This window comes from Rhea pennata, chromosome 9 (assembly GCF_028389875.1).
Source record: "Rhea pennata isolate bPtePen1 chromosome 9, bPtePen1.pri, whole genome shotgun sequence".
Lineage (NCBI taxonomy): Eukaryota > Metazoa > Chordata > Aves > Rheiformes > Rheidae > Rhea > Rhea pennata.
This window is the reverse complement of record NC_084671.1, coordinates 5,209,648-5,236,346: the sequence shown is the minus strand read 5'-3', so window position 1 is coordinate 5,236,346 and position 26,699 is coordinate 5,209,648. Positions and strand designations below refer to the sequence as shown.

The following is a 26,699-nucleotide window of genomic DNA, read 5'->3' as shown; positions in this document are numbered from 1 at the left end:
GCAGGCATAGCCTATGCGCTCTCTACTTCTGAAGCCCTTGTTAATTGAAGTGATCTGCAACATGGATGCTTCCTAAGGGACAAGAAAAACAAAAAAAAAACACAGGGAGAGAATTATAGTAACATAACACATCTGAGCTTGTAGTTAGCACTGGACAAACATCTGGCTTTTGTAAGAATTTGCTGTATGAAGATTTTTTGCATCAGGCCTTTTTTTTTTTTTTTTTTTTTTTTTTTTTAAGCAGTTGCTCTTGGGGGTACTAGCCCATCCAATGGACAAAAAAGGAAAAAAGACATGCAAGAGCATTTCAATCACCAAAATATTTTCAATCACTGAATATACAAAGAACTTAAATATGACATTTAAGAATGGTTTTGTGCCATATTTTCTGTAACTCTTATCTCTTGGGTTTACCCATATTCACTTGCACTTTCCTTGTCTTTTTCTTAGATGATTTCCCTGATAGAGAAGTGATTTCATTGCAGGGATTTCCTGATGATATCTATTTTGAACCTAAGCACGCATCTTTCCATATTTCATATGATAGAGGATTACACTCAGTCAAATAAAGAGGAAAACTGCCATTAAACCAGTTTGAAAATGTTTCTCTAACTCTTCATCTGAAAATGAAGATGATGGACAAAAAGGATCAAGAAAACTTTAAGCAGATACGTGGAAGTTTAAAATAGATCTATAAAACTGATTTTCCAGAAAAATATATGCAGCTTCTGTGTCTTTTCAGCAACAAGAGGCTACTGTAAATAGCATTTGATTGGCATGTTGATGTCATTGCCACAAAATCCAACATACAAGTCTTCGGAAATAAGGGTCACTTAGTCCATACCCTGACTAAACTTTGTCTGATAAATGCCTCGAATCTGTTCTTTCCTTAACAGCCTCCAGCAGGGACAATTCCACGTGCAAACATCGCATCCAGGTGCAATACTGATATCAAATTATCCTCACCACTCAAGCAATTTTACTATCACTAAATCCAAGCTACCCTTCTGCAATATACAGCTGTAAGGGAACCAACCTCCTTACAACCCTTTTTGGGAAGTTTCCCACTGATTTAATTGCTCTTTAGATCATGTTATTAAACCACCATGAAGGATTTACCCACCCAAAACAACCCAAGCCTGCGTGGATGAGGAGATTAGGCTTTAAAGAAAGCAAAGACTGGCTACGTGGAGAAGCGCTAGAGCAGGGAAAGAGGCCGGCGACCGAGCAAGGCAGCCGGAGCCGAGAGGAGCACGGGAGCAGGAACACAAGGAGGGCTTTCCCCCACATTGCACTTGAGGAGAAAGGGATCTGGCTTTCATATTTTTGCTGCTGATATATCTGTTTTGTATTTTGTTTTTATGGTTTACATTTTTTACGTGTTTATGTTTATTCCATTTTGGAAAAATCTAATCAAAATTTAATGAAAAAGGAAGTTTTAAAGATGATTTGGAAACACAAAACATCCTGGTCCTAATGAAATATAGTTATAAAGTCAAATGTTAATACCTTACATGTGAATTTCACTCATCTAAAATGAAGTCCTCATGTTCACTCGTGTTTAAATTCAGACCATTTGCTAACACGTGCCACTTTTTAGCCCTTCTGCTAAATTTGCTCTTTTATTGGACTGTATACTAGGCACATTTCCTGCAGCCTGAAGACATCTGGAGTACTTTTTTTTTAAATAGATGTTTCATTTTTTAATGTAAACAGTAAATAGAAAACGTTACTCATCTTGTTGAACACCATACTGTTAAGAAACGCTCTGCTGAAAAATAGCAGGATAAAATCAAACCCAGGAAACTGTCTTTAGTATCACAGAACTAAAATAAGCAAAAACGTTCAGGAAAATATAGCAAGGAAGCAGCTGAACTATGTAGTATACTATATTATGGTACTTGCACCTCAATAATCTCTCTTGCTGTGAATTTCCAAATATTAATTTTATAGGATACAACCAGCTGCATAAATTCTCTAATATATCAAGTACAGCTTTCGATTCGGCTATCAGCCCTTTCACAGAGCAGAAAAAAAGAGTCGAGGCGATAAAAATAAGCAAGCTGGCTACTCTCCATTTGCACGTTTAAACAAGCGACTCGCTTTGCAGAAGAGCTCTGCAGGCCGGAGCACCACGCGACGTGGGCAGCACGGCCTTCCCCTTGCCGGGGCGCGTGGCGCGGGCAAGGCGAGCGCCCCACCGGGACCGTCGCGCCTCCGCCGCCCGCCTTCCTCCCCGACTCCTCCTTCACGGCACCTCCCTCTTCCAAGAGCTGCCGGTTCCGTTCCCAGGGGGGCTTCGGAGAGGTGAGTGCTTCCCAGAGGCAGGCTATTTATTTGAGTATTTAAGGAGGGTTTGGAGGCCTAACTTTAAAAAAATCACCTGACCACAATAGCTTAAGGACAACATATATACTTTATTTGCCTTCATAAAACACCTCTCTAGGCCCAGCAAGAGGATACGATGGCAATATGCTTAAATGAAAAACACAAGACCCTGAAATACCTGTATGTAAGAGCTGCACCTAACTGCATCCGCCTCCCTGCAGCCAGGTGGGGAGAAACGGGCGCGAGATCAATGAGCTCGCGATGCAATTCCCAGACTGTCCGCTCAGGATGCCGTATGAGTGGCACTTTCGATGGCAGACAATTCTGTTTAGTCGAAAGCCTTCTCTGCAAGATCAATATTTTGAGCACTAAATGTTGAAAGATCCCTTCATATACTATAAATATAATCAGGAAAAATGCAATACACTGTTGCCTTCCAGTGCCTCCTACATCTCAGGGACAGGAAACAACTTTGCCCCCAATTACAGAAGAAAAATGCCTGAATTATTTTGTCTGGGAAGCATCCTGTAGACACTAACCTAAATGCTAAATCTACACTTATAAGCTTAAAAAGTGTAATCTTCACACTAAAACGCTTAGACTCATAGAAGACACACCAACCAGGAAAACAACAGATATTTTTAGGGGTATGTTAGTAGTCATTTCTTTTTCCACATGAGAATAACTATAGAAATAGAAAATTCTTTAACAATTATAAAGTCAGTCCACATGGGATTACAGGCGATTGTATCTATTTAACAATACACTATAATTAAATTTGGATTATTTTCTACTGTAGATCAAACTAAAACACTTACACAGTAACTTTCTACAGTTACAATTTAGAACGCTTATCTGAACTAACCCAAATTCCCAGCCATTTAAGGTTTGCTTATCACAAGAAACGATCAAAGCAGCTACACTTCCAGAAAGCGGAGCGAGAGCAACCCACTGAAATGAAAGGTCACAGAATGAGAATTTTGTGCTGTCCCAAAGCGATTTTGAGAAGCCGATTATACTGCAAGGTGAATAAAGCAGTCAGGATGTGAACATCCTCCTAGTCACATATAAAAGATTCAACAGAGAGACATCTGAGATTCCCCCCTGAAGGCTCCCCTGCTTTCCAGGCCCTGCGTACGCAGCTCATGACCTGTCGGCTCGGGCCAGGAGCGCAGCCTCCGGCCACCCACGCCACCGTGCAATGCCCGGATTTATAGGGATTGAGTCCCAATTTACCTGGTTGTCACAAAGAACAAAGAACCTGGTAGTTCTTGGTAGAACCTGCCTTTATGATAAATTGTACAACCAAAAGTCAATGCTACATGTTTCCAAGCTGTATATTATTTCAGCTGCCACTAGATGCACTTTTCTTAGCTGTTCATGCTCCAAGGTCCACGTGTTTGGACAGAGCACTGCACGTGGAGACTGCAAAGTGCCCTCCTGGGCAGCCCAGGAGGGCACATCTCAAGTCCTGAGCACAGGCAAAGGGGGCGCAGCATAAAAATGCGTGAGCTGCTTTCCACGCCGTGCCCTTCCCAGGGGCAGATTGTACCAATGAAGCTGCACATTTTTATACCCTCTATATCTTGAATAAAGGCTCTGATAATCTTCAAGGAATTTCGTCCCCAATTCATTTGACAGTCCACACCAGTAACAGTCCGATTTCCTTGCCAAATACCTGTTTAAACTCAAGTTGTGGGATTACCTGTTTGGAATTCAGGGTCATCACGTCAGTGGCATTTGTGCACAGCTTACTATGTGTGCTATTTTCTTAATATTGTTACTAGAATGTTTATGCACAGCTATGATCAGCAAGTTTCTTAAAACTAAACAGGTAGCAGTGCTAAACAGAAACACAGATAATTAGTGGACCTGCAATTACATTTTTATAAAGGGGGAAAAAAATGCAGGATATTGTCAGACCTATTCCCTACTAACGTCTAGCCATTATAAAAGGTAAACAACAAAAGGTAAGCAAAACTAAAGAAACATAAAAAGGAGAAAAAGGTAGTTCCAATTTTTGGATTGGGTAGGCTTGAGTATTTGTGTATTCCTTCCATTTTTATTTTTCCTCTCTTCCTTGGCCATATCATACAAGGCTGGACATACCTGAGGGTGGGTGGGCTGCTTTTCAACTCTCAGTTTTTGAGTTCTCCACTTTCAAAACCCCAGCAACCCTTCCAGGTCAAGAACGGGCTGCGGGCTGCTGCAGCCCCGCACAGCCTGCACAGCCGCACAGATCTCTGAGCACAGGGAGCTGGGGCTGCCCAAGGCACCTGCGCTTGCACTGGAAACCATGTTACACCCTTAAACCTGCACAGAACAAGTACCAGTACCTGAACAGTCATGAGCCTCAAAAGAGGACTGAAAGTGCTTGTCCGTGTTCATAACCATTGCATGGACACGTCACAAAATTCCAAGTCCTATCTCCTTTCAAATCCTTCTTCTTCAAGGAACCTGTCCAGCAATTTTTGCAGTCACTACTCCCAACACTGATCCATCATCCTCTCTTCCATATTGCAGAATGATATATCCATGACCCTCTTTTTCTCTTCCACAGTCACATACGTCTGACCCCAGAGCCCAAATATACAATTGCCACTTCAGATCTCAAAATGCCTGCAGGAATGCTTAGAGAAAGGCCTACTTTTCTTTTAAACTCTATTTTTTTAAAGAAATGCCAGAATGTTTCTCACCTTATTTCTTTGTAAGATCAGTACCTGCAACTTTTATCATTTTTTACATACCCTACTTTCCTGCTGATTTGTGCAGCTGTTTGGAAACTACATTACAAAAAGGTCCTCTCACATCAAGTTTACACACACTTTCTCCTACTTGTACACCTTTTAGTGAAATGAAAGGCTGGGCATAAGATTATTTATAATAGAGGCTCTGCAGCAGGCCTGAGTTCCCTGTTCTCCTTTGGGCTGGGCAATCAGTCAGTAATGTAGGTATTCTGGGAATCCCTGAACGGGAAGCGAGGTGACATTTCAAGGCATCGAAGAGTGGCATTTACGGAAAGGCCGTTTTGCCGAGAGCGCAGTGACAGCATAACGTCAGGTCTGATCAGGCAGTGGCTGGCACAGCAGAGATTACTTCCCCGAGCCAGCGGCATTTCCCTGGATGACAAACGAACAGACTTTGTCTCCCTCGACGGGAAAAAAGCATCCGCAGGTTGATGACCATCTGAAGCCAGCACCTTCTGACAGGTAAGCAGGGAACAAATTTCTCCTCTGTAGCACACTCTTCACTGTGAGCTGAAGTGAGCTGAAGTGCTGTGAAATTTTCAGGAGGAAAGTGTAAATGTGGAAATGCCCCAGAAACAAGAAGTCGGAGGAAGAGGCACTTACAGGAAGACTGAGGAGAGCTGCCTGTACTGGAGCCTGCAAACTGAAGTTTCGCTACCAGCACGTTTCAAGCAGCTGCTGAGCGCAGTGGCCTGCACGTATGTACCTGGTGAAGAGCTCTTAGATGCAGAGGTACCCTGGAAAGGAGTCACAGCTTGAACGTGAGCCCCCGGTAGATATGCCCTACAGCCACGGAACAGACGTGAAGCGTTTGTGTGTGCCAGAGGAGGGGAGGTGACTTTTTTAAGAGGTCATCTTAAAAAGACGGCGTAATCTGTCCTCTCCTTTAGTACCTCAGCTCAGCTCCTGGGTTCGTCCCTGTAGGAGTGAATGTTAAAGAACGATGTGAATGGTGGTAAACTGACAAACTAAAAATCCCTCTGTAGCAAGCACAATCCAGCTGTAAAGAACAACGCAGAGAGAGGCAGAGACTGAATAAATTTAAGCTGTGAGTGTCAACCACGCAGCAAGTACAGGCAACTTGATAGGGATGAAAAGATTCATGTCAGGCTGGGAGCTGCTGCCAGACACAATCTCACTCAAAGTAGGCGTTACGGCCCTTCTACTGAAAACATGTAATTTGGCTTCAGTGCATGCCAGGTAATCCAATACTTAAGTAGTCAGGCTTTAGTTTTGCCCAGTTAAGATCAGCCGGGTCAGAACCTTACCTGTACATGCTGCCACAGCTGCCCGTGCTCAGGGGAGGCAGAAGAATACGTACCGTCCACCCAGGAGACTTTAACAGAAGCATAACTACACCCTTTTCCCAAGATGCCTAAGAAATACTACATAGATTAGGAATGAATGACACATGCCTACGAACATTTTTCACTTGCCACAATAAACCCAGCTTATCGCAAAAAGGCTGCAACCAACAGAAGCAGCAAGGCACAGAACCCTAGATCCTTTTATTCAGAAGATGGTTTATGCTGATGTTTTCAAATTTATAATGTTAAATTATAATTATAAATAGTTACAGTAATTACTTCTAAAAAGTCATGACCAGAGACAGGAAGCATGGTGTACTTGTTGCAGCAATATCCTAGAATTTGGAAAAGCCAGAGTTCGGTCTCCTCGTTAGTTTAGGCGGCCCTGCGGGCCTTAAGTCCACGCGTAATATTGTGAGGATTAAAGACAGTGGTAGAGTCAGTTGTGGTGACAGAGAAACAGGGAAGGGAAGAGAGGATGTTATATAAAGAACCACAAAGAGAAACATTAAGAGGTTGCATTTAAAATTATCACAAGCAGCTAAACAGTTCAGCTCAAATATTTACTTGGGATTGAAGTTAGCAGCCATCAGGTTTTCCTCGACTTGAAGAGCTTGCACGGTCACTTCAGCTTGCTAAACTGCAGTTCATTTACACAGCAGATAGGAGAACTCCTTTATTTTTCATGCTTAAAATGAGAAGTCACCAGAGACGTATGATAGTGCTTTCCTTCTGCTCTTTGTAACCGCGCTGTGATTAGACTGTTTGAGACATTCCAAAGGACGTTTAAATCTCAAGCAAATTAAGTGAAAATATCATATGGTCTTTCCCCACTAATTTACATGGCGGAATTTAAACACACGTATTGGACATGTTTCTAAATTCAATAATCTAGATGCTTAAAGAAGCAAAGGAAAGAGGCTTGGTCTTAGGCATTCATAAGCTGATCTCAAAAGTTAGAACTTATTTCTATAAAAGCATAACATAAGAATCACTATTTCTGTTAGTAGATAAATTTATACAAGATTCAACTTTCAGCTCCCTAAAATCATGTAATTTCCCCAAGTCTTGAATTTGAAAACATCCATCATTTCATAACCAGTGTGAATCCGTTCACAGATGTACATGCTATTAATGATTGCATAGTTTGCTCTTGAAGCATAAATGTTAAAACAATATAACATGTATTCAAAGTACGATTGGAGGAGTTCTGAAACTCTTGTTCCTAGTAATATATTTCCCTTATTTCTTCATCTATGAAAGAGGCTTGACATTAGTACTGAACCTAAGAAGAAAATACTGCAAATTTAAAGTCTGGTCAAAATTAGAGCTGAAAATTCCCCAAGAAAAAGCAGAATGCTTTGTTTATACATACATACATACCTATGTGTGTGTACGTATAAACAAAACAGGTAAATATATTACAGCCCTTCTTTTGAGTGGTCTTCTAGAAACTGATGTTAAAATACCTTTGTGAAACAGTTTTCAGCATAGATAATGTACTCCTGTGGAGCTAGCTGGGTCATTTTAAACTGTTCCAGCTCCTAGGCATTTATTTTTGCTCCTCAGCTGTTTGTTTCTGCCCTTTTCTGGCCCCTCCAATGGATTATATGAGCATCCATTGTCTGCTGCGCTCCAAAGTCAGCCAGGTTAGCTCAAATCACTGCTGAAGCTTACTTAAATTTCAGCAAGTCACAGGTGTCTGAGACAAGCTTGCTATAACAAAATTAATGGAATGGCTTGAGCAAATCGCACTGAAAGGAACATGTCAAGTCTGATAAGAGACTGGTTAAAAAGCATGGTAAAGAGATTCCTTATCCAATTTAGTCCCTGAGAACCAATTCCACAATGAACGAGGACCCTTATTAGAGCAGTGAGTTTTGCACTATGTTTCTTCTTTGCCCAGAATTAAGGACAAAGCAGCTTTAACCAGTGCCTGTTTTGGCAAGGCTATCCAACTAGCGATGCACAGAAACAGGCCTTTCAAGTTATTCAGTTATTTACCTTCCCTTTAAAATCAATGGCATTAAAAAGGAGGGGGAGGGTTGTTCCAAGTTCTCTGTCTTTCACAGTCACCTCTCTTCCGACCCCCCTAGCGATTCACGCTGTGAAGAGGTATTTTCTACCCTATAGAGGGTACCTTGCCTGTGTTGCAGATGTTTTGCCACGTAGCTTTCCACAACTTCTGGCTCTGCCTCGGTCGGGTTTCCTTTCTCATAGCCCTGGATTTCTCCGTCTTTATCCCGAGCACACAGCACGGCCCATGGCACTGGGAAAGAGTCATCTGCTGGACTCTGTCTGTGTTAAGCAATTAATATTTGTGCCCAAGTTTGAAGGGAGATGCATTTACTGGTGACTACTCAAGGCAGAAGGAGCAGCGAGGCATCTCTGCAGTGCTGCTTTTCCAGAGAAGCGTGGAGCAGCTGTGGAGAAAAGGCAGAGAGCTGCTTCCCGCAAGCGAGACGGCGCACGCCGTCCGGTGTAAGCGGCCCTACCGCCCCAGGGGACGGGCTGGCTCCGCAGCAGCAACTGCATGTAGGGCTACATGTCTAGGAGCACTGAAAGGGACAGTCGAGCTGATGGAGTCTTAAAGACCTGGATTCCATTTCCTGACTGTCACCGGCCTTGCTGAACAACAAATAAATTACTGTGAGATGTCATACACCCCTATTAGGGGGGCCAGAGATGCTTCAAAAAATGACATTTGATTTGCAAAAGGTCCTAGTAACTGACTTGAATTAGTTTACTTGGGGGGGGGGAGGGATATAGCAGGGAGAAGAGGCTCTAAGACCACTTCTGGGGAATACTGCTTTCATGCAAAACTTGACACAGTCCTACGGCAGAACATGGTGACTTAGTCCTCACTGATGACTGATTCTGCAATCACTGTTTGTGTCTCAGGTGCTCAAGAGGGTATCTCATGGACACATCATGGACACAGCGATGCAAAAGGAAAAAAAATGGCCAGGATCTGTATTTTTCGTTTGTGTTTACATTCAACATTTGACATGCCAATCTCTCCCGAGATATTTAACAGTGGTTTAGCTCAATAAACAGTCAAGAGCCCTTCATCCACCATTCTATATGCAAACCATATGTTGCAGTTGAAAACTCTGAAGATTGTAATTAGAACTGTCCATTCAATTTAAACAAGGTCAGAAATGAAAACTATTTCAAATTCAATAAACAGGCCATTTGAAAGTGTAGACGCTATGGAGGACAACCTTAACAACTTAATTGACAGGTAAAGCTTCATTTCTAATCCTCATTTTGATATTGTCTGTAGCCTCAGGAGTCAAAACACATCACTGTTCAGTCCTCAAAATATGCAGAGAAAATGAAAATGTCAGTTGAATGAAAAAAGGAGAAGCATCTGTTTGACAGCTGTGTAAGCTTGTGGTATGTAAACTGCTTTGGAGTCAAGCAGCCCTAATTAGAGTTTGAAGGCATTCTTCATTAAAAATACACATACAAATATGGTTTTTAGGCAATTATTGGGACCAGATGATTTGCAAAAAAAAACAAGGTAAAGAATTAAAGGAATTAAAGGACAATTTTCCTAGACAGACCCTCAGACAGCACTACGATATTTTCACGTAATAGTGAAGAGATATTTTTTACAACCTTTTCACAATGCAGAGCTACAGATTTTTCTCCACTGTAGTCTTTAACACACAAAAGAATTTGTGTTTAACTTTAACACAAAAAATGAATGATCTGCTTCTGAATCTTGAAGTAGCACAGAGCACCTTAGAGAAGTAAAGCCAAAAAAGGCCTATAGAATTAGGCCTCTACATCAGGGTTACACTAATAGATATTTTGGCAACCGTACACACTTGATGACTCCAACTGACACGAATCTCTGTGTGAATATCCACATCAGCTCTCAGTGAAAAACTGGTGCAAGGATAAGCGACCGACCATATGAAATAACAAGGGAGTACAATTTGAGGAATGAAAGCTCAAACACAACTTACAAACTAAAAAAAGAAAAAAGAAAAAAGAAAAGAAAAACCGTACTGAAGACCTGAAGAGAACAGCCTCATTAATTTTGTTCAGCATTTCCTGCAAAAAAGTAGTGAAGGCACCTATTGTAAACAGGGAAGTTGGAAGACAAGATTTACCTTTGAAACAAGGCAGTGTTCTGAAACACAGTAGTTACACACGTCATTTCTGCTTAAGAAAGTGACTTTGGGAACACTAGCATCAGCAGGTTCACCACAATGCTAAGGCAATTGGCAATTCTGATACGGGGAATAAATAGCAAAAGGAAAATTGTGATGAGACCGTGTCATACCATACGTATTCCCCAGCACAATTCAGTTAGGCCTTGCTGGGAGGCAGGAGGGTGGCGAGGAAAGAAAGGATATCTACAAGGAGATGTACCTAACGGGGACAGCATGGTACAGCCTAAACTCCTTGTACAGATTCATATCTGAGAAGTACTAAGGTAGCTTATGTTTTGGGTCATCCACAACTTTTCTCAGCAGGACATGACATTTAAAAAATACAGTTATAGAATAAAAATGGAGAATAATGACTGATCTGATGAGAACATCTGTTTTTTGTTAGCAGTAATATTAATGCCCGCTTGCTGAGTAAGTGCCTTTACAGTAGGATGCACAAGGAAATGTCTTTTCCATACGCAGTAAAATATGCAAGAGAAAATTACAATTATGCAAATATTTTCTAATCTGATCTGCTTCCAGCTTATAGTACATACATCCTGCTTGTCTGAAATACGAACGCTGTTTGTGACAAATGTCCTACTTTGGTTAATAAAAAGATTTATGTCATCACATGGATGAATTTGTCTTGCAAACCGACTGGGACGTAAGCCAATCTTGGTAATAATTGGTTTGGGTGGCGCAGTTGCCAATCAGAAGTGTTTTGTTCAACATGTGAAACACATGCAATGCTATCATTACTCTGTAAGACAGGCCTGCTTTTGCATTATAACGCCAAGCTGGTTTGGAGGTTGGGGGCTACGAAACAGGGAGAGGAAAAAGACGAGTCAGCCACCAAGCTTCACATCTCCGAGAATCTCACATGAATGAGAACACAGCACCTTTCACTCCACTTTCTGTAAAAACTGGTTCACCAAAATTGCTCTACAGCCACCTGACGCTTCCACAAAGAGCAGTTTTCCCTCTGGAGCTATCATAAGTCCAGGCTGATCATCTGCAACATAAATTGCCAGCCCGTATTTACACGGATTTTCTTGTTCTTCCTTGTGACACACATTAGTTGTGACTCTGCAGAGACTCACCCACGAGAAGAAAGAAGCGGCACTGACGCATCCCAGATCTGTCCATACCAGCTTGCAGAACTGGATCCTAATAAATTTTGCCACTAAGCACAGAAGACCCCTCTTTTTTTTTTTCCTTAAGATTATAATAACTTCATATTAATCACCTGATTGCTCCATTCTTAATAGTCATTTTTGAACTCCTTCACTGACATTGAATCTCTTTTGGAATAGTAACTGTTAGCAAGGTACTCAGGTGGGTTTTCCAAGAACCAGTAGGCAATGAAGGCAGGTGTATTTCAAGCCAGTCTTCTAATAAATCACAGTTAAAGCCCTCAGGTACTCATGCAATTGAAGTTTGAGTAATCTAATACAACGCTGATCAAACTACTGATCTTTTAATAACAAACCGCAGCCTTCCCAGCAGTTCCCGATCTGACAGTCCTGTCTGGATCACAATCCTTTGGGCCAATGCTTTCAACAGAGAAGCTGACAGATTTCTGTTTGTTTCAGATTTTATCACGTACCATTTTAAAGCTTTTTAAGTATATATCAGATGGCTCATAAAACCCACGGGTGTTTCAATAAAAAAAATGGGAGTTTTATTAGTCGTCCCAGTGAAGAGTGGTATTAAGTGCTACTAAAGAGATATACAAGCAACAGTCTGTTCTACTTCCCCGTATCTCAGGATCTGCTGCTTGTCACTGTTTACCCGGCCTGTAGCCAAAGCTATACAGAAAGCAATAGTTACTCTGCACAATACTCTCCTCTAAAAGGCAAATGTGTACATTTTTCCTTTTATAATTTCCATTTAAAGTATGAATTGAAGGTTTCTAAGCCTTGTCTCTCTATACAGGAGTAATTCAGTTACAATCTACGTTTTTGATGTGCTCAAAATGAACACCAAGATGACTCATGTGCTGTTTATAAGATGCTTATATTTGCTGGTAAATACCTTGTTACAAACAAGCTATAATTTAAGTATTCAAAACTCTCGGTTCAGTATAAAATTACTACTAACCATAATTTTGAAGACCACAACCAGAGCTTCAATTTCAGGCTTGCAAAGCTCTTCCTACACAATGGATTCTTAAAAGTATGAGCGCATTTTCTTCCCTGACAACAGCAATCATTGCATCTCTGTAACTGCGGAAAAGATTACCTAGCTTTTAATTCACATTAGGCGGCTGCAACAATATCATGCTTCTTTTCTTTAAGATTAACTAATTATTGTCAATCAGCACAGTGGAATGTTAACATTCCCCATAACTTGCCTTTTCAAACATATTCATAAATTTTAGAAACTAGCTAATACAAACTAATCATCAGAGCCCTAGAAATGTCTCAAAACATATTTGTTCTGCAGTCTGTCATTTTTGTCATATTATTTCAATCTACATATCACATTTAGTGTGGACAATAATAGACCTATTATACAGTTACATAGTGCTTTTTCATCTAAATATTCAAAGCTCTTTGTATGCGCTAATTAAACTACATTAAACCCCCCACTGATGTAGTAAGTATTATAATATTTCCAAATCTTAAACATTTTCATCGCCACAGGCTGATCTATAAAGCTTTATACATCAAGCAGTTTGGACAAAGAAAAGTTTTCATGCCAGCACGTTTGATCACGCCAAACTTCCTGCACAAATTCACAATTGCAGAAATTGGACTCTCACCCAGAGAAGTTTTGAAGGGAACGACTGTCACTCCCCCTCCACTTTACACAATCACTCCTTTCCAAAGATAATACAAGTTTCAGTTCCCACTTTGTATTTCCTTCCAGCTGGTCGAGTCCATGTGGGGCTTTTCAGAGCCTGGAGGACAGACTCGGAAGCCACGCGGCAGTCACACACGTGACGAATCTATAATCGGGTCTGACGCACAGTGAGCTTTCGAGCACCATATGGACTTGAGCAGGAGAGCCTATAGAGATGGGACTCTTCATTTTTTTTTTGCTACCTGGGAGGCACGTGGGATCTACAAACAATTTTGCTTTCAGCCCATGTCAGATTAAGTGATCAATAATTCATCTGATAACTGAAAAGCAGAATGGGCTGCCAGTTTTTTCTGAGGTTTATGAATAACATGCTTTTTTAAATATCACACTGCGCTGGAACACAGCAGAAGGTATGTTGTAGGAAAACGTATTGCATATTGATATGCCATACTAAACTGAAGTCTCAACGCAACCCTTATGTAATTTGAAACATTAAACTGACAGTTACATGTTTTGCGTATGCAAGAGGCTGCTCTTAAAATGCTACAGGTGAATTAAACGTTCTAAGAGGAAAATGAAAATCTAGATTTAAAAATGGAAAAAGCGCAGTACCTTGAACCAATCACTGTTTTCTTCTTGAGTGATAAATGGTTCCAGTCTGACAGTCCAGATCCCATGCTGCAAATACAGGTAATCTCCCTTAAACTCCCTTAATGTTGCTGCTGCTTTGGAGCCTCTGATTAGGACACTGTCCCTGACACCCGCCATTTCTAACTAATTGGTCTGCACAAAACTCCTGCTTGAAAAAAGTGATTGAAAACCCTGGCTGTATGTGTTATCCTCAGTTCCAATCAATCAAAAAAATGCATACAGGAAAAATGAAATCACTCATCAATGGCTATATTCACTTTGGAGGAAGCTGTCATAACTGTTAGTTCATCTACCCTGAGGGGTATCGTATGTGAGGAATTACATGGTTTAGTTCCAGCCAACTTTGCTAAACATATGAGAGAGAAAAGGGTGAATTCAGCAACTGTCAAGCGTGATTCAGAGAAAACCTAAACAAGTGCAATTAAAATCCAAAATTAAATCATTACAATTACCTCAATGAGTTCAGAGCATCAGATGCTCTTCTCGACTGAGACTGCCACATTATCGCTCCAAAAATAGGCTAGCACCCCGCTTTCCTTAACCGCCCTCCGTGCATTGAGTAGATCTGTCCCCCACCTTCCTTCACTGACTGCAGGAAAACAGGTCAGATCAGAAATGACTGTGATTTTCTTGAGTTTAGCGTATGATACCTTTTAATAGGACTGAAAGGGTTCGTGCGTCCTCAGCATGTAACCGCGTGGATTAGGCTTGGGACGCCGTGCAAAACGAGAGGGGGCTCACCGAGGGCACCCGCCGCCCTCCCTACCTTCCGACAGGCGCCGCAGGGCTTAAATCAGCACTCCAGATTCAGCTCGGGTTTCTCCCTGCTGTGGGCTTGCCGCTCACCGGGATTCAACTAATTAATTAAAAGAGTTCAATAAGCTACAGTTAATTTCACCTTTACTATGCATCGGTTGTAATTTTTACTACTCACTTTTTGTGATTTTTTTTTGCTGTAATACTCTCACAAAGAGCCAAACACAGAAAGATGACACGATGTGACTACGAGAGTGCAGCAGCCACTTGCCTCTATTGATCCCAGCTGGCTCTTAACACAGTCTAGGACTGCATAAGAGAGGTTAGCTGGGTGACCTCCAGCATTCCTTTCTTCTGAAAAAACAGAGACAAATGCTTATGAAGAGAGCCAGGAATTTCCTAAAGAACTACTGAGGAGCAGAAATAAAATTTTAAGTTAAATTCCCAATAAAGTTTGCAAACATAGCTATGAAAGTCTTACGGTAGTCTCTGCCCAGATCTTCTCTGCAGTCATGCACAAACAATACGCAGTTCTGACGCCTAAATTCGATAGTCTCCGGAAAATCATGAATGTTTTCCTGCATAATGCTAAATAATCTTTACAATGCACAATTAAACCTTAGTCTTAGTTAATATTGTTCCTTTTATGAAAAGAATATGTGAATCCATGATTTGTACTTCCTGGGATCAAAAATCAGAAGCGATAATTCTGCTTTTTATTTATGGCTAAGGATATTGACTTGACAATTAGGAACAATCATAAACGAGCAATAAATAAAAGTAAAAGCAGCCGTTCCTATTTGTTAAATTTACTCCAAGTGATCATACATCTACCAGTATTCCAGAAGGACAAACTGATAGAGACTGTTTATTCTTCAGTTTTTGTCAGAATGCGTCACTGTTTTTTTTGTATTTTGCAATTTAAATGCTTCCTGACTCACCTATAAGAATCTATTTTGAAATCCCATGCACTTACAGACACGGTTGGGAATACCAGAAATTACTTTTTCCCTCTTTTCTATTCCTTTTTTTTCATTACCTATTCTTTTGCTCTTCCCTCTTGAGTTATTGAAAGAAAACAATTAAAATATCTTTCATAGTTATCAAGACTGTCCTTATCCTTCTGATAACGTCACAGGATGCAGATGCCTGTCGTGCTAATTCTTTGCTGAGGTGGAAATTACATGGGCAGTGATTAAGCTACAAATAATTGTGCTACAATTCCTGCAAACAGTTTTACTTCCGTGTCTTAATTTCCATATCTTAAGATGAGTTTTTGAAGTAGAGAAAGATAAAGGTGGTTGGGGGGCTTTACCTCATATGGGTATGCTTTCACTGCATTACTGTAAGTTGGGAGTTTATGTTGAGTGAAACTTGTTTGTGTGATCAGAACCAGTCTACTTTGCTTCCTGTAAGATGGTGTTTATTTTCCTTGTTCTTTTTCTATTGAAATGTTCCTGAAAATACCTGAGAGTAAATTTGTGTTACGTCATGTTATGAATCAAATGTAAATTTCTAAAACAAGAACTACTGCAAAAGTATCTTAACTCCAACAGACCTGTTTCTTCTATTAAAAAAGTAGTCTTTACAATAACTTCAGCTTCTGGTATTATCTCACTTTGCTCCTTGGCATTTCCTTAGAGGTGCACACTATTAGGTCCTTCAGTTTTTCACGGTGCACAGCAGAAGCTGGGTGCATTGATTTGATGGATAAGGAAAACAGTCCACAGCGTAGAGTTAGTGTGTTCACCCTCTCTGGCAAAAATACAGGTTTTCAAAAGAACAAATTATGACCAAAGCCTCCAATCTTACAGACTAAATGAATGTTGAGGTCATTTTAATAAACACTTTCTTTCTCTTAGACAAAGCCTTCAGTATTTCTTTTAGTCAAGCTATTAACTCTTCTTTGGAAACAGTGTTTAGAGAGTTTCCATTAGACATGAAATCAAGATAAATTGCTGACTCCAACGACTATTATATTACTTGGGTAAACAGTGGGGGCCTTGCAAATTCACACACTGTCTCAGGACTCAGCCGTTCCAAAAGTCTAGCTGGCAAAGGTCAGGAAAGCTGCCAAGACTCAGAAGTTTGACTAAAATCCCCAGGGATGCCTGTGGATCAGGTTACAGTGAGCCAAATATTACTCTAATCAGTAAAATAAAAGCTTCTTTTCATCAATGGTTAATCATATGACTTCATTTGTCTCTAACTTCTTCCAGTTGCCTAGACAGATGAGGACACAATAATAAAAATAAGAAATGACTGTCTACCAAACAAGGTTAATATAAGGTCATGGCCTTTCTTATTGGACTTCTGTAGCTTATTCAAGTGTAAAAACATGGTTTTGTAGCCCTAGATTCAGCATGCTTTACAAATCTGGACTTGAATTGGTAACTGAGTTTTAAAACTGTATGTAAGTTTGGAAAACATCATTTTTCCTTTTTATAAAGTTCAGGTAGAACTGTTTCGCATTAACATAAAATACAAAATGAGAATATCTATAGATTTCATGTTGTATCACGTAAGAAGTCAGTGTTACCTCTGCCTAATAAATAAGGGGCTATGGCATAAAGAGGTTCCATTCGCCTCAGTTACCTGGCAGACCAGAGACAAAAGCATGAAACACATCTAGCATTTCTAAGTCACAAAGCCTTTATTAAATGAATACTGCAGATTCTACAGATAGAGGCACAAGTCTCCGGGCTTCTTCACACCTACGCACACGCACATGCACACGCAGTTCTCCTCCCTTGCTCAGACCACGTTACAGCTTTCTCGAGCAAATTCAGCCCCTGATGTTAACAAAACTGCTCCCCAAAATTCTGTACTCCGAGGAGGACTAGGGAAAATGTGGGCCCGCTACTGAATGGGGCGGGGGCCCTGGTGACAAGGGATGTAGAGAAGGCAGAATTACTGCATGCCTTCTTTGCTTCAGTCTGCACTGCTAAGGGCAGCCCCCAGGAATCCCAGAGCCTGGAGAAAGTCTGGAGAAGGGAAGACTTTCTTTTGGTTGAGGAGGATAGGATTAGAGACCTTCTGGGCAAGCTTGACATCCACAAATCTATGGGCCTGGATGGGATGCACCCACGGGTACTGAGGAAGCTGGGGGATGTTGTTGCCAGGCCGCTCTCCATCATCTTTGAAAGGTCCTGGAGAACGGGAGAGGTGCCTGAGGACTGGAAAAAAAGCCAATGTCACTCCAGTCTTCAAGAAGGGCAAGAAGGAGGACCCAGGACCTATAGGACAGTCTTGCCCTTGTGGCCAAGAAGGCCAATGGTCTCCTGGGGTGCATTAGGAAGAGTGTTGCCAGCAGGTGGAGGGAGGTGATCCTGCCCCTCTCCTCAGCCCTGGGGAGGCCTCATCTCGAGTCCTGTGTCCAGTTCTGGGCTCCCCAGGACAAGAGGGACATGGAGCTACTGGAGAGAGTCCAGCGTAGGGCTATGAAGATGATCAGAGGGCTGGAGCACCTGCCCTGTGAGGAATGGCTGCGGGAGCTGGGCCTCTTCAGCCTGGGGAAGAGAAGACTGAGGGGGGATCTGATCAATGTGTACAAGTACCTGAAGGGAGGGAGTCAAGGGGATGGGGACAAACTCTTTTCAGTTGTCCCGTGTGACAGGACAAGAGGCAATGGGCACAAACTGAAGCACAGGAAGTTCTGCCTGACCGTGAGGGGGAATTTCTTCCCTGTGAGAGAGACGGAGCACTGGCACAGGTTGTCCAGAGAGGTTGTGGAGTCTCCTTCTCTGGAGATACTTGAGGCCCGCCTGGATGCAACCCTGTCTAACATGCTCTGGGTGACCCTGCTGAGCAGGGAGGTTGGACTAGATGATCTCCAGAGGTCCCTTCCAACCTTACTGATTCTATGATTCTATGGATGCATACGACAGTCATATCATAATACACGTCAAATATTAATTTGTTGCATTATTTGTGCAGTGATTAAATCTCATTTCCCATTGAAATCAGAGGGTTTTTTTTGTTAGGAAACATGAAGAGTGAGAAGTAAGCATGAGTTTTAAGTTAAAATTCAACTATGTCTATTTGAAAAAAAACTTCTGTCAGATAAGAAAACCTAAGTAGGTCTGCCCATGGACATGGGAGATAAAAAGCTGCAGAACAACAAGTAGATAATTAGTTTTGAAAGGCTAATCAATTCAGCCCTCTGGCATTTCTATACAGATGCACGCGTCTTCACCTTACTACAACTTGCTTCTTGACATTAGTATCGCTCCTTGCAGAGAAGTAAGATAGTGAAGTAAGATATCACAACATATAATTCTGAATGATATATCCTGCCACAAGAGCAAAAAACAGTTGGTTAGAGAAGATCCTTCCAGGACTAAGAAGGGCTACAGGGCCTGCAGCTGTTCCGTTCAATCCCTTGTCCCTATGGCTCTCTTAGCCAACAACCAAACCATGGCAGGAAGCAGATGCTTAGTTAATGCTGATTGCTGTAACTTTTTTTAAGCGTATATTGCCTATCTTTTGCTGTTGTCTTGCTTGCATTCATGTAGCCCCCCGTGCCTTGCAGACACCTTTGATGCCACAGAAGTTAGAGAGCCTGAGCATCTTCAAGTCCTTCATTGTCCAGTGTGAGATAAGGCCCTTGGAGATCCTAGAACTGCTCACAGAAAGAACTGCTGTTATTGACAAAGTCAGTCATGTATTTCATCATACAGCTGGATTCGTGAATTTTTATCTGCTTTCTGCTCCTCAGTGCTGAAGAGCTCTGAATGACTAACAACAATTTTAAAGAAATATATGGTTATTTCTGACAACAGCTTTCCTTTTTGTCAGAAGGATATTCTATTTTGTTTCTGAAAAACAACATCAAGCTTTGCACTAATAACTATCTACTGAATAAAATTCTGCACTACTTCTACGGTGGTTTTATAATGTTATGCCTTATTTGTATCCTGGCTTATAAAAAACTGTGCAGCAATTGATCTTTTCCATCACTGGTGAAATAAAGCCCAACCGTGAGATGGATAATAGAAGCAGAACAATAGTACCCAGCTATTTTAGACTATGCTTTACACTAAAATGTAATACAAAGCAGATTGAAGCTATAAGGAAAGAAAGAATGCAGCTACTCAGAACAACTATAAGCCTTACTCTTCCAAAGCGCCAGGGTAACCTCAACGATCGTGTTTTACCCTCATCTGCAAAATGGCACCTTTGAGCAACACAGAACTATCGCGAAGGGCAACAATAAAATACCAGGTCACACGTGTACTCTTCCCTCAAATAGTGGTCAAGCACTAAGTCACAATTTAATGATTAGAAGTTGAAGGTCTTTTGCGCAAGTCCATGTAGCCATATACTCATTGTCATTATCGACTTCACTAAGGTTCACTCATAATTAGTGTCACTGCTACTTTTACAGTATTTTATGACTTGAATGGCAACCAGTTCTTTCCGCACTTCCGTTTCTGTGAGAAGGTTTCAAACAGTGGTTTCAAGTATATGTTCTTCTGTAATTCTTGGCTGGATAATACATGATATAAGAATCAATTTCTTAAGCTCTGTTTGGGTTTTTAAGGAATGTCAAAATAATGAATTTAAAGTATATTTTAAGAATAGCAGAACTGAGCAGAAGAAACACTAATTTAAATAACTCACCAGCACAACTATTTTTACAGAAACGGTACTCAGGCTAAACAATTTTGAATTAAGATTAGCAGGATCCTGGCTTCAGAAATTGAAGTTTTTGAAAAAACTTGTAAGCAAATCCGAAAACATTATCATACATTCATCATATATTCATCAACGTACAGTCCTATCAACTCATTCACAGGCATATTACTAACAGTCACCAAAAGAGGTAACAGAAGAATGAGGTGAAGTAGCAGGAATCTGTGAATCACACACAGCATTTCTGGCTTCAGTTCTCAAAAGGCCAAAATGAAAGCACAAAGAAACATAATGAAAAGCTTCAATCAAAATAAAATAACCATCTAGATCTTATTTACATTGTCAAGCTGGATAACAAATAAGAGCTTGCTGTGGAAAATAATTCTACAATCTTCTAGTGAATAAAGAATGTAGCTGAACAAATCATAAAGTTAGGATAAAGAACATAATCACATCTAAGAAATGCATTGTTTTGTATCAAACCTTAAAAAAGGAGTTAAAGGACAATGGTATAATGAAATCCTGGCAGAAAGGAATTTATGAGATACTATGCAACAGGAAAAACCAAAGAAGATGGCTTCTTGTGAAAAGATGATAATACATTTAATAAAAATGTATCTAACACCTTTTATCTTAAGAGAATCAGAAAACTTCAACCATATACTTACTACAGTAATGAAATACGATTGAGGGTGCAATCTAGGCACACAGCCAGTGCCCAGAAGATCACATAGCAGAGAACATTTATTACAAGTGTAAGGAAGAGCATTCAAGAAGGAATAGGAACTACTTTGACCTGTAATACAGTATACCTTGGTTACATCTTTACACCTGATCTCATCTACACTTTGCATCTCATGATGCAAAACCATAGTGACTGCAGATCAACAGACAAGCTTGTTTACACCTGCTCTACATTTATCAGATTGTCCTTTAGAAAACTCACTTCATAAATCACTTAATTGTTCCAACATAAGCTTATGTGATGCTTTAGTTTTTACACAAGGTCAGTCCTGAACCTGAGCTTTTGTGTAAGAACAAATATTACCCCATAATGAGACTTAGATTTCCCCTAGGAAGAAGGCAAATGGGTTTACAGAGCATGTGATTTTAAATCCCTTTTTATTTGGTTAATCTCTAGCTGCGGAATTGTGACTGAAATGCAAAAATGTATGTGTATTTTCTGATAAGAACAGTTTTGTTTTAAGAGACAGATTAAATGCTTGCAAATATACATACTTTTTTCAGGCTTTTAAACTGAAGATGGGAGTTCCATAATCAGAACATGGCACAACCAAATCCAGGCTAAGTGATACAATTTTCCAATAAAAACACTTTGAAGTGCTCTTAGAGTTACATCTTCATGATCCAGACATAAGAAGATCTATACTCTTGACAACTCTGAGCATATGCTCTTCAGCTCGTTCTAGATAAAAGGTAGTATTTCCCTTTCCAGTGTGTTCTCTGATTTCCTAATAGCAATGAGACACAGTAAAGAAAAAAATTTACCTCCACATGATTTTCCATCTTCCTCCAGTTTCTGGCCAGGTGGGCATTTGCAGTAGTAGCTGCCAATAGTATTACAGCACTGGTCGTGACAGCCACCATTCTCAGCAGCGCACTCGTTCACATCTGTTGGGAGAAAGCATCAGGCAGTCAATAAGGAGCAAGCACTGACCAGATTTTCTGTTTATTTAATAACAACCATGTACAATTTTGATCTTACAGAGTAGAAAAGATGCCGATAAATAAAACTAAGGCTCTATACAGGCAGTGACTGCAGAACTGACTCTTATCTATGTTACTATTCCCCACGACTCAACTAGACACAATTGTGCAATTTTTCCACTTCTGTCCAAAACAAGCTGCATTAGTCCACCCATGTTTTGGAGCAGGCTATACCAAACATGCTAACTTTGTGCTGAAGCAGGTCAGGAACAATTATTACATTGCTAATTCTAGCAGCTCACTTGCCAATTAGCTTGCTTCTAGCAGTCATGATAGAGATGAAAAACAGCTAGAAAATGGTAGCATCTAAAATTCATGAAAGCCTGCTTTTCCTTAGGATGTGTGCGCCAATATCCACACAATTTATATACTTACGAGTTCAAATTTGTGCTTTCCTGCAAGGTTTTGGATAGGAAAAAATGGATCTTTACACATTATAAATGAAGGATAGTAAAGAACTATACAAATAAATATATAAATAAATGACTAGTCAATCATTGAGAAAAATCTAGTGAAGATCAGCTTTCATGCTATTCTGCATGAGAATTTCTGTAGTATGACAGCAATCTTCAGGTCAGTACTGTTCTGTTGAATGGGATCACAGACAACAGATGGTATGAGAGTACTTCCAAAGCAGAAAATTTGTCAAATGGAATAGTAAACTTAAAAAAATAAAAATAAAAATAAAAGCCCACACCAAACCAGCAGGTATTTGCTGTATTGATTCAATGCATTTCAGAAATCTTGTACCATGCTTTCTTGCTTGTATTGCTCTCTCTGAAGTGTTAATATTGTCATGGAGATGCATAAGTCATTCAATTTGGGGTAAGGACTTACAACAGTGAATCTGCATAAGAATAATGGATTGTGGGTATTTATCTTGATTTGCTGACAAAAGTCTTGAAGGAGCTTGTTGGCACAGTGGTGCTACTCAGCATGAGGTTCCGCAGAAAGCCAGGGCTAAGGAGAAATAACGCACGCTCCAAAGCTGGCACCGGGGCATAGGTGACAGCTCTGGCACCTACAGTGCCTTTAGCACGGGTACAAATCACATATTCCATTCAGGTTAGAGAAGAGGGAGAAGAAAAGCAGTAAAAGCTGAAGTATAACTAGAACCACAGTCAATAGCTCCACCTAAGAAGCATTCTGCATTTCCAAGGCAGGAGTATGCCTTTTTGTAAAGTGCCTAATGAGATGCTAGTCAAAAAGTGCAGTAAAGACCAATCAAAAAAAAAAAATCTCATATATACAAGAAAAATGAGAACCCTTCAACAGCCATCCTTAGCCATCAGAGACTAAGATTTATCTACGTTTGTTAGTTTGTTGATAAGCTTGAGCTCAGTTTCGCTAGTTAATTAACAATTCTGGCTAAAAAACAAAGATTAGAGAAACTGCAGTGGGGGGAGTGGTTAATAACCACTATTAAAAGGCTAAAAGGAAAAAGTACGAAATGTCAACATTTGCCAAAGTGAAGCAGAAGAGGTGCAAACTCCCTACTACCGTCATTTCATTTCTCTGCAGCTCTAAATTCAGTGTCATATCCCACACAATAAAACTTTCTTTGTCCTCAGTATTACTGAAAAAAACATGGATAAGTTATAAAGAAAAAATAATTATCTCAAAGCTATACGCTAAACCATATCCTAACTTCCAGGAAGTCACCAAGACTTTTCTCTTGATTTCAGGGGAACACCATTTGGACAGAAACTTTTCTGACAAGAACACACCCACGCACACCCCAAAGCACCAGCAGAAGCACAGACAGACACTTGTCCCCGTCTCAGGAGAGGCTGGGCGAACCTGTGACCAGCGACAGATTTTCGTCATAGTCCCCAAGGCAGGAGGAGGCGACACTGCAGAGTCGGGTATCACACACAGGTCGACAAAACAGCCCTGCTCCAAGTGATTTACTGCCTCTAACCAGCAGACATCTGATGTGCCTGCAACGAGCCCCGCAACAACAACCTTGCTCCACAGCTTCAACTTCTATTGATACTTCCAGTACTGACAACAAATAAAATCACTTTTTTTGGAAACAAAATTATTGGATAACTTTTTTTTTTTTTTTTTTTTTTAAGACCATGTTTAGCACATACAACACTATTTGACCTCCTAGCATAAAATATTGACTGGATGATGTGACCCAATTTATTAACACCAGTCTGTGTACTTTGAACCAAAACATTAAAAGAAAGTGCTTCTATCTAAGAAGCTAATCATTATGCTCTTGATTTCACTGGTGTATAATATATTTCAAAGTCTATAGTGCTAGTGCATACTAACGTATATCAAGTTTTTGCTTTCGATTGTGGTGTGTTTATATTAGCAATCAGAAATCCCTTCATTTCTTGCTCAGAATAAAAAGCTGTGGCCTCTGTATACGTTACACTACAATAAAAGCATTTGTGCTACATGACTATTAACTTCTTCCTCCATATCTCTCTCTTACTTCTTATGCTTGTCCAGGATTTCCTTGTTTCTGCCTTAATATATGCTTTCATCCTAGGCTTTTTGCTTTCCTTTAGAGCAGAAATCCACTGCTTATTCTATTACATGCCGAAAACTTGACTTTTCATCCATACTTCTCATTAAAACAAATATTTCATTTAAAACTGATCATCAGGACTTGCAGATTAAATGATAACTAACTTCATGTAAGAAAGCAAAATAAGCTTTTGGATAGTCTTATCCCAATCACACAGCATCTGAAGACATACACTCATTAAGTACAAACTGCAATAGTTCTAACCTTAGTGATAGGCAAATTTACTCCCTAAGCACCTGCATCCTTAACTGTACTATCAGTCCCTGTGGAAAGGTTTCTTCATTGTCTCTACCATGAAAATTTGTTTTCTAAATTACAGTAATAAAGGTCAGAAGTTACCTCAGTCAAAGGAGCACAAAAATAAATGACTGGAATGTGAACCAAAAATGAGTTTTTTTACATGTGTACAAACACAATCCATCTAGCACTTATAACCTGCAATCACCTGTTCTATGCTCTTAAAACACACAAAGTATTCAGAATTTTAAATCTGATTACAGATTTGCTATTATAATAATAAAAAAAAAAAAAGACCAACAAAAACAATTCTGCCAAGCGATGAATTTCAGCCTGCTTTCCATATTCAATGTCATTCAAGGTTGCAAATAAATTTGCCTCTTGGATAGCAAGAAAAATGACAGAAAATTTCTGACATGTAACAAGTCTGCCAGGTTAGGCCTGACAAAAGTTCAATGTTATCAAGACCACCAATCCATCTGTAATGACATGCTGTAGGCGCTTCAAAAAAATGTGATTTTTGCTACAGCAGTATTTCACGTTTATTTATAGAGCCAGTGTCGCAACACAGAAACATTATCCACGGGACATGCTCCACGTGAGCTTTCAAGCGCGCCGTATCAAGTCTTGAAAAAAGATTCTTTCAGCTAGCAGAAAAACCCTTCTTCATCAATGGTGGTTTCTAGATTAGCTTTACACATGATCTGTATATTATACACGTGGAAGAAAACAGCGTATTTACAATCTGCTAGTACTCAAAAACGTGGATTGTAGGCACGTGTCGGTCCGCCCTACGTCCCCTCCGCTTACGGCTCTGCAGGGCTGCATCGCGCACAAAAAAGGTATTCGTTTACCTAAAACCTCATCAAACACTTTATACCTTCAGAGTGGGGGAGCACGTCTTTTTTTCATTACGTGGATCCCCTCTGCTCAGTTAAACACGCCCGGGAGCCATACGACGAACGAAGACCGATCCCATCCCCTTCTGCATTCCTGTTTAACGCTACTCGCCCCCTGTTTGAACGTACCACGTAGCCGAGCGAGGCAGCGAACACCTCCGGCCCTCGGCAAAAAAGAATCTCTTTATTGAGATTTTATGCAAGATTAGGCGATTTCAGACTTCCTACAAGTGAAATTTTAATATAAAAGCAGACATTGGACTGAATGTCTTCCACCGATGATTCCAATCTTACCTTTAACAAGAGCGACCTGCACTAGTACTAACTCTCAAACCTAGCAAGCAGATTAAGAAAAAAAAGGAGGAGGAAAGGAAAAAATGGTCAATCTGCTGCTGAGAAGCAGCAATCTGTCGGGCTGGAAGTCTCCTCTCCACACCTCTAAGCCGAGCAATCGGCGAGGGCTGGAGCTCCTGCGCACGGCGCTGAGCGCAGCACCTCTAGAAGCAGGAGGGGACGCAGCGCCCACGCTCCCCACCGAGCCGGCGGCCCCGCAATACGAAGCGGTATACGGTACTATACGAGCATTAACACAAATTAGTAAGAATACATACTCATATTAAGGTAACAAAGAGAATCTCGTAACTGCAGTCCACTATTCGCAACATTTTTTCCAAGGTTGCTATATTTATCAGCCACGCTTGAGCAACAACTTTATTTATTTATTTTCAGCCCAGCCGCACGGCTAAGCCTGCCGTCTCAGTGACCACCCCTCGGGGCTAACCCGCGCTCTGAACCGTAAGAAGCTGACTTCAATGCATGCCATAGCTGACGAGACTTGTAATAAATCACTGAAGCGGAATCGGAGCTGAAAAAATCATTCACATTCTTATTGC

General features: G+C 40.6%; 1 protein-coding gene across 1 annotated transcript in view; it reads right to left on the bottom strand.

Annotated features, from left to right (window-relative positions):
- LOC134144240 (multiple epidermal growth factor-like domains protein 6) overlaps positions 1-26,699 on the bottom strand; it is a 196,195-nt gene that overhangs the window by 74,473 nt on the left and 95,023 nt on the right. Inside the window, exon 5 of the mRNA XM_062583022.1 lies at positions 21,907-22,029. Coding sequence (XP_062439006.1) covers positions 21,907-22,029 — 123 coding nt within the window. The remainder of the gene's footprint in view (positions 1-21,906; positions 22,030-26,699) is intronic.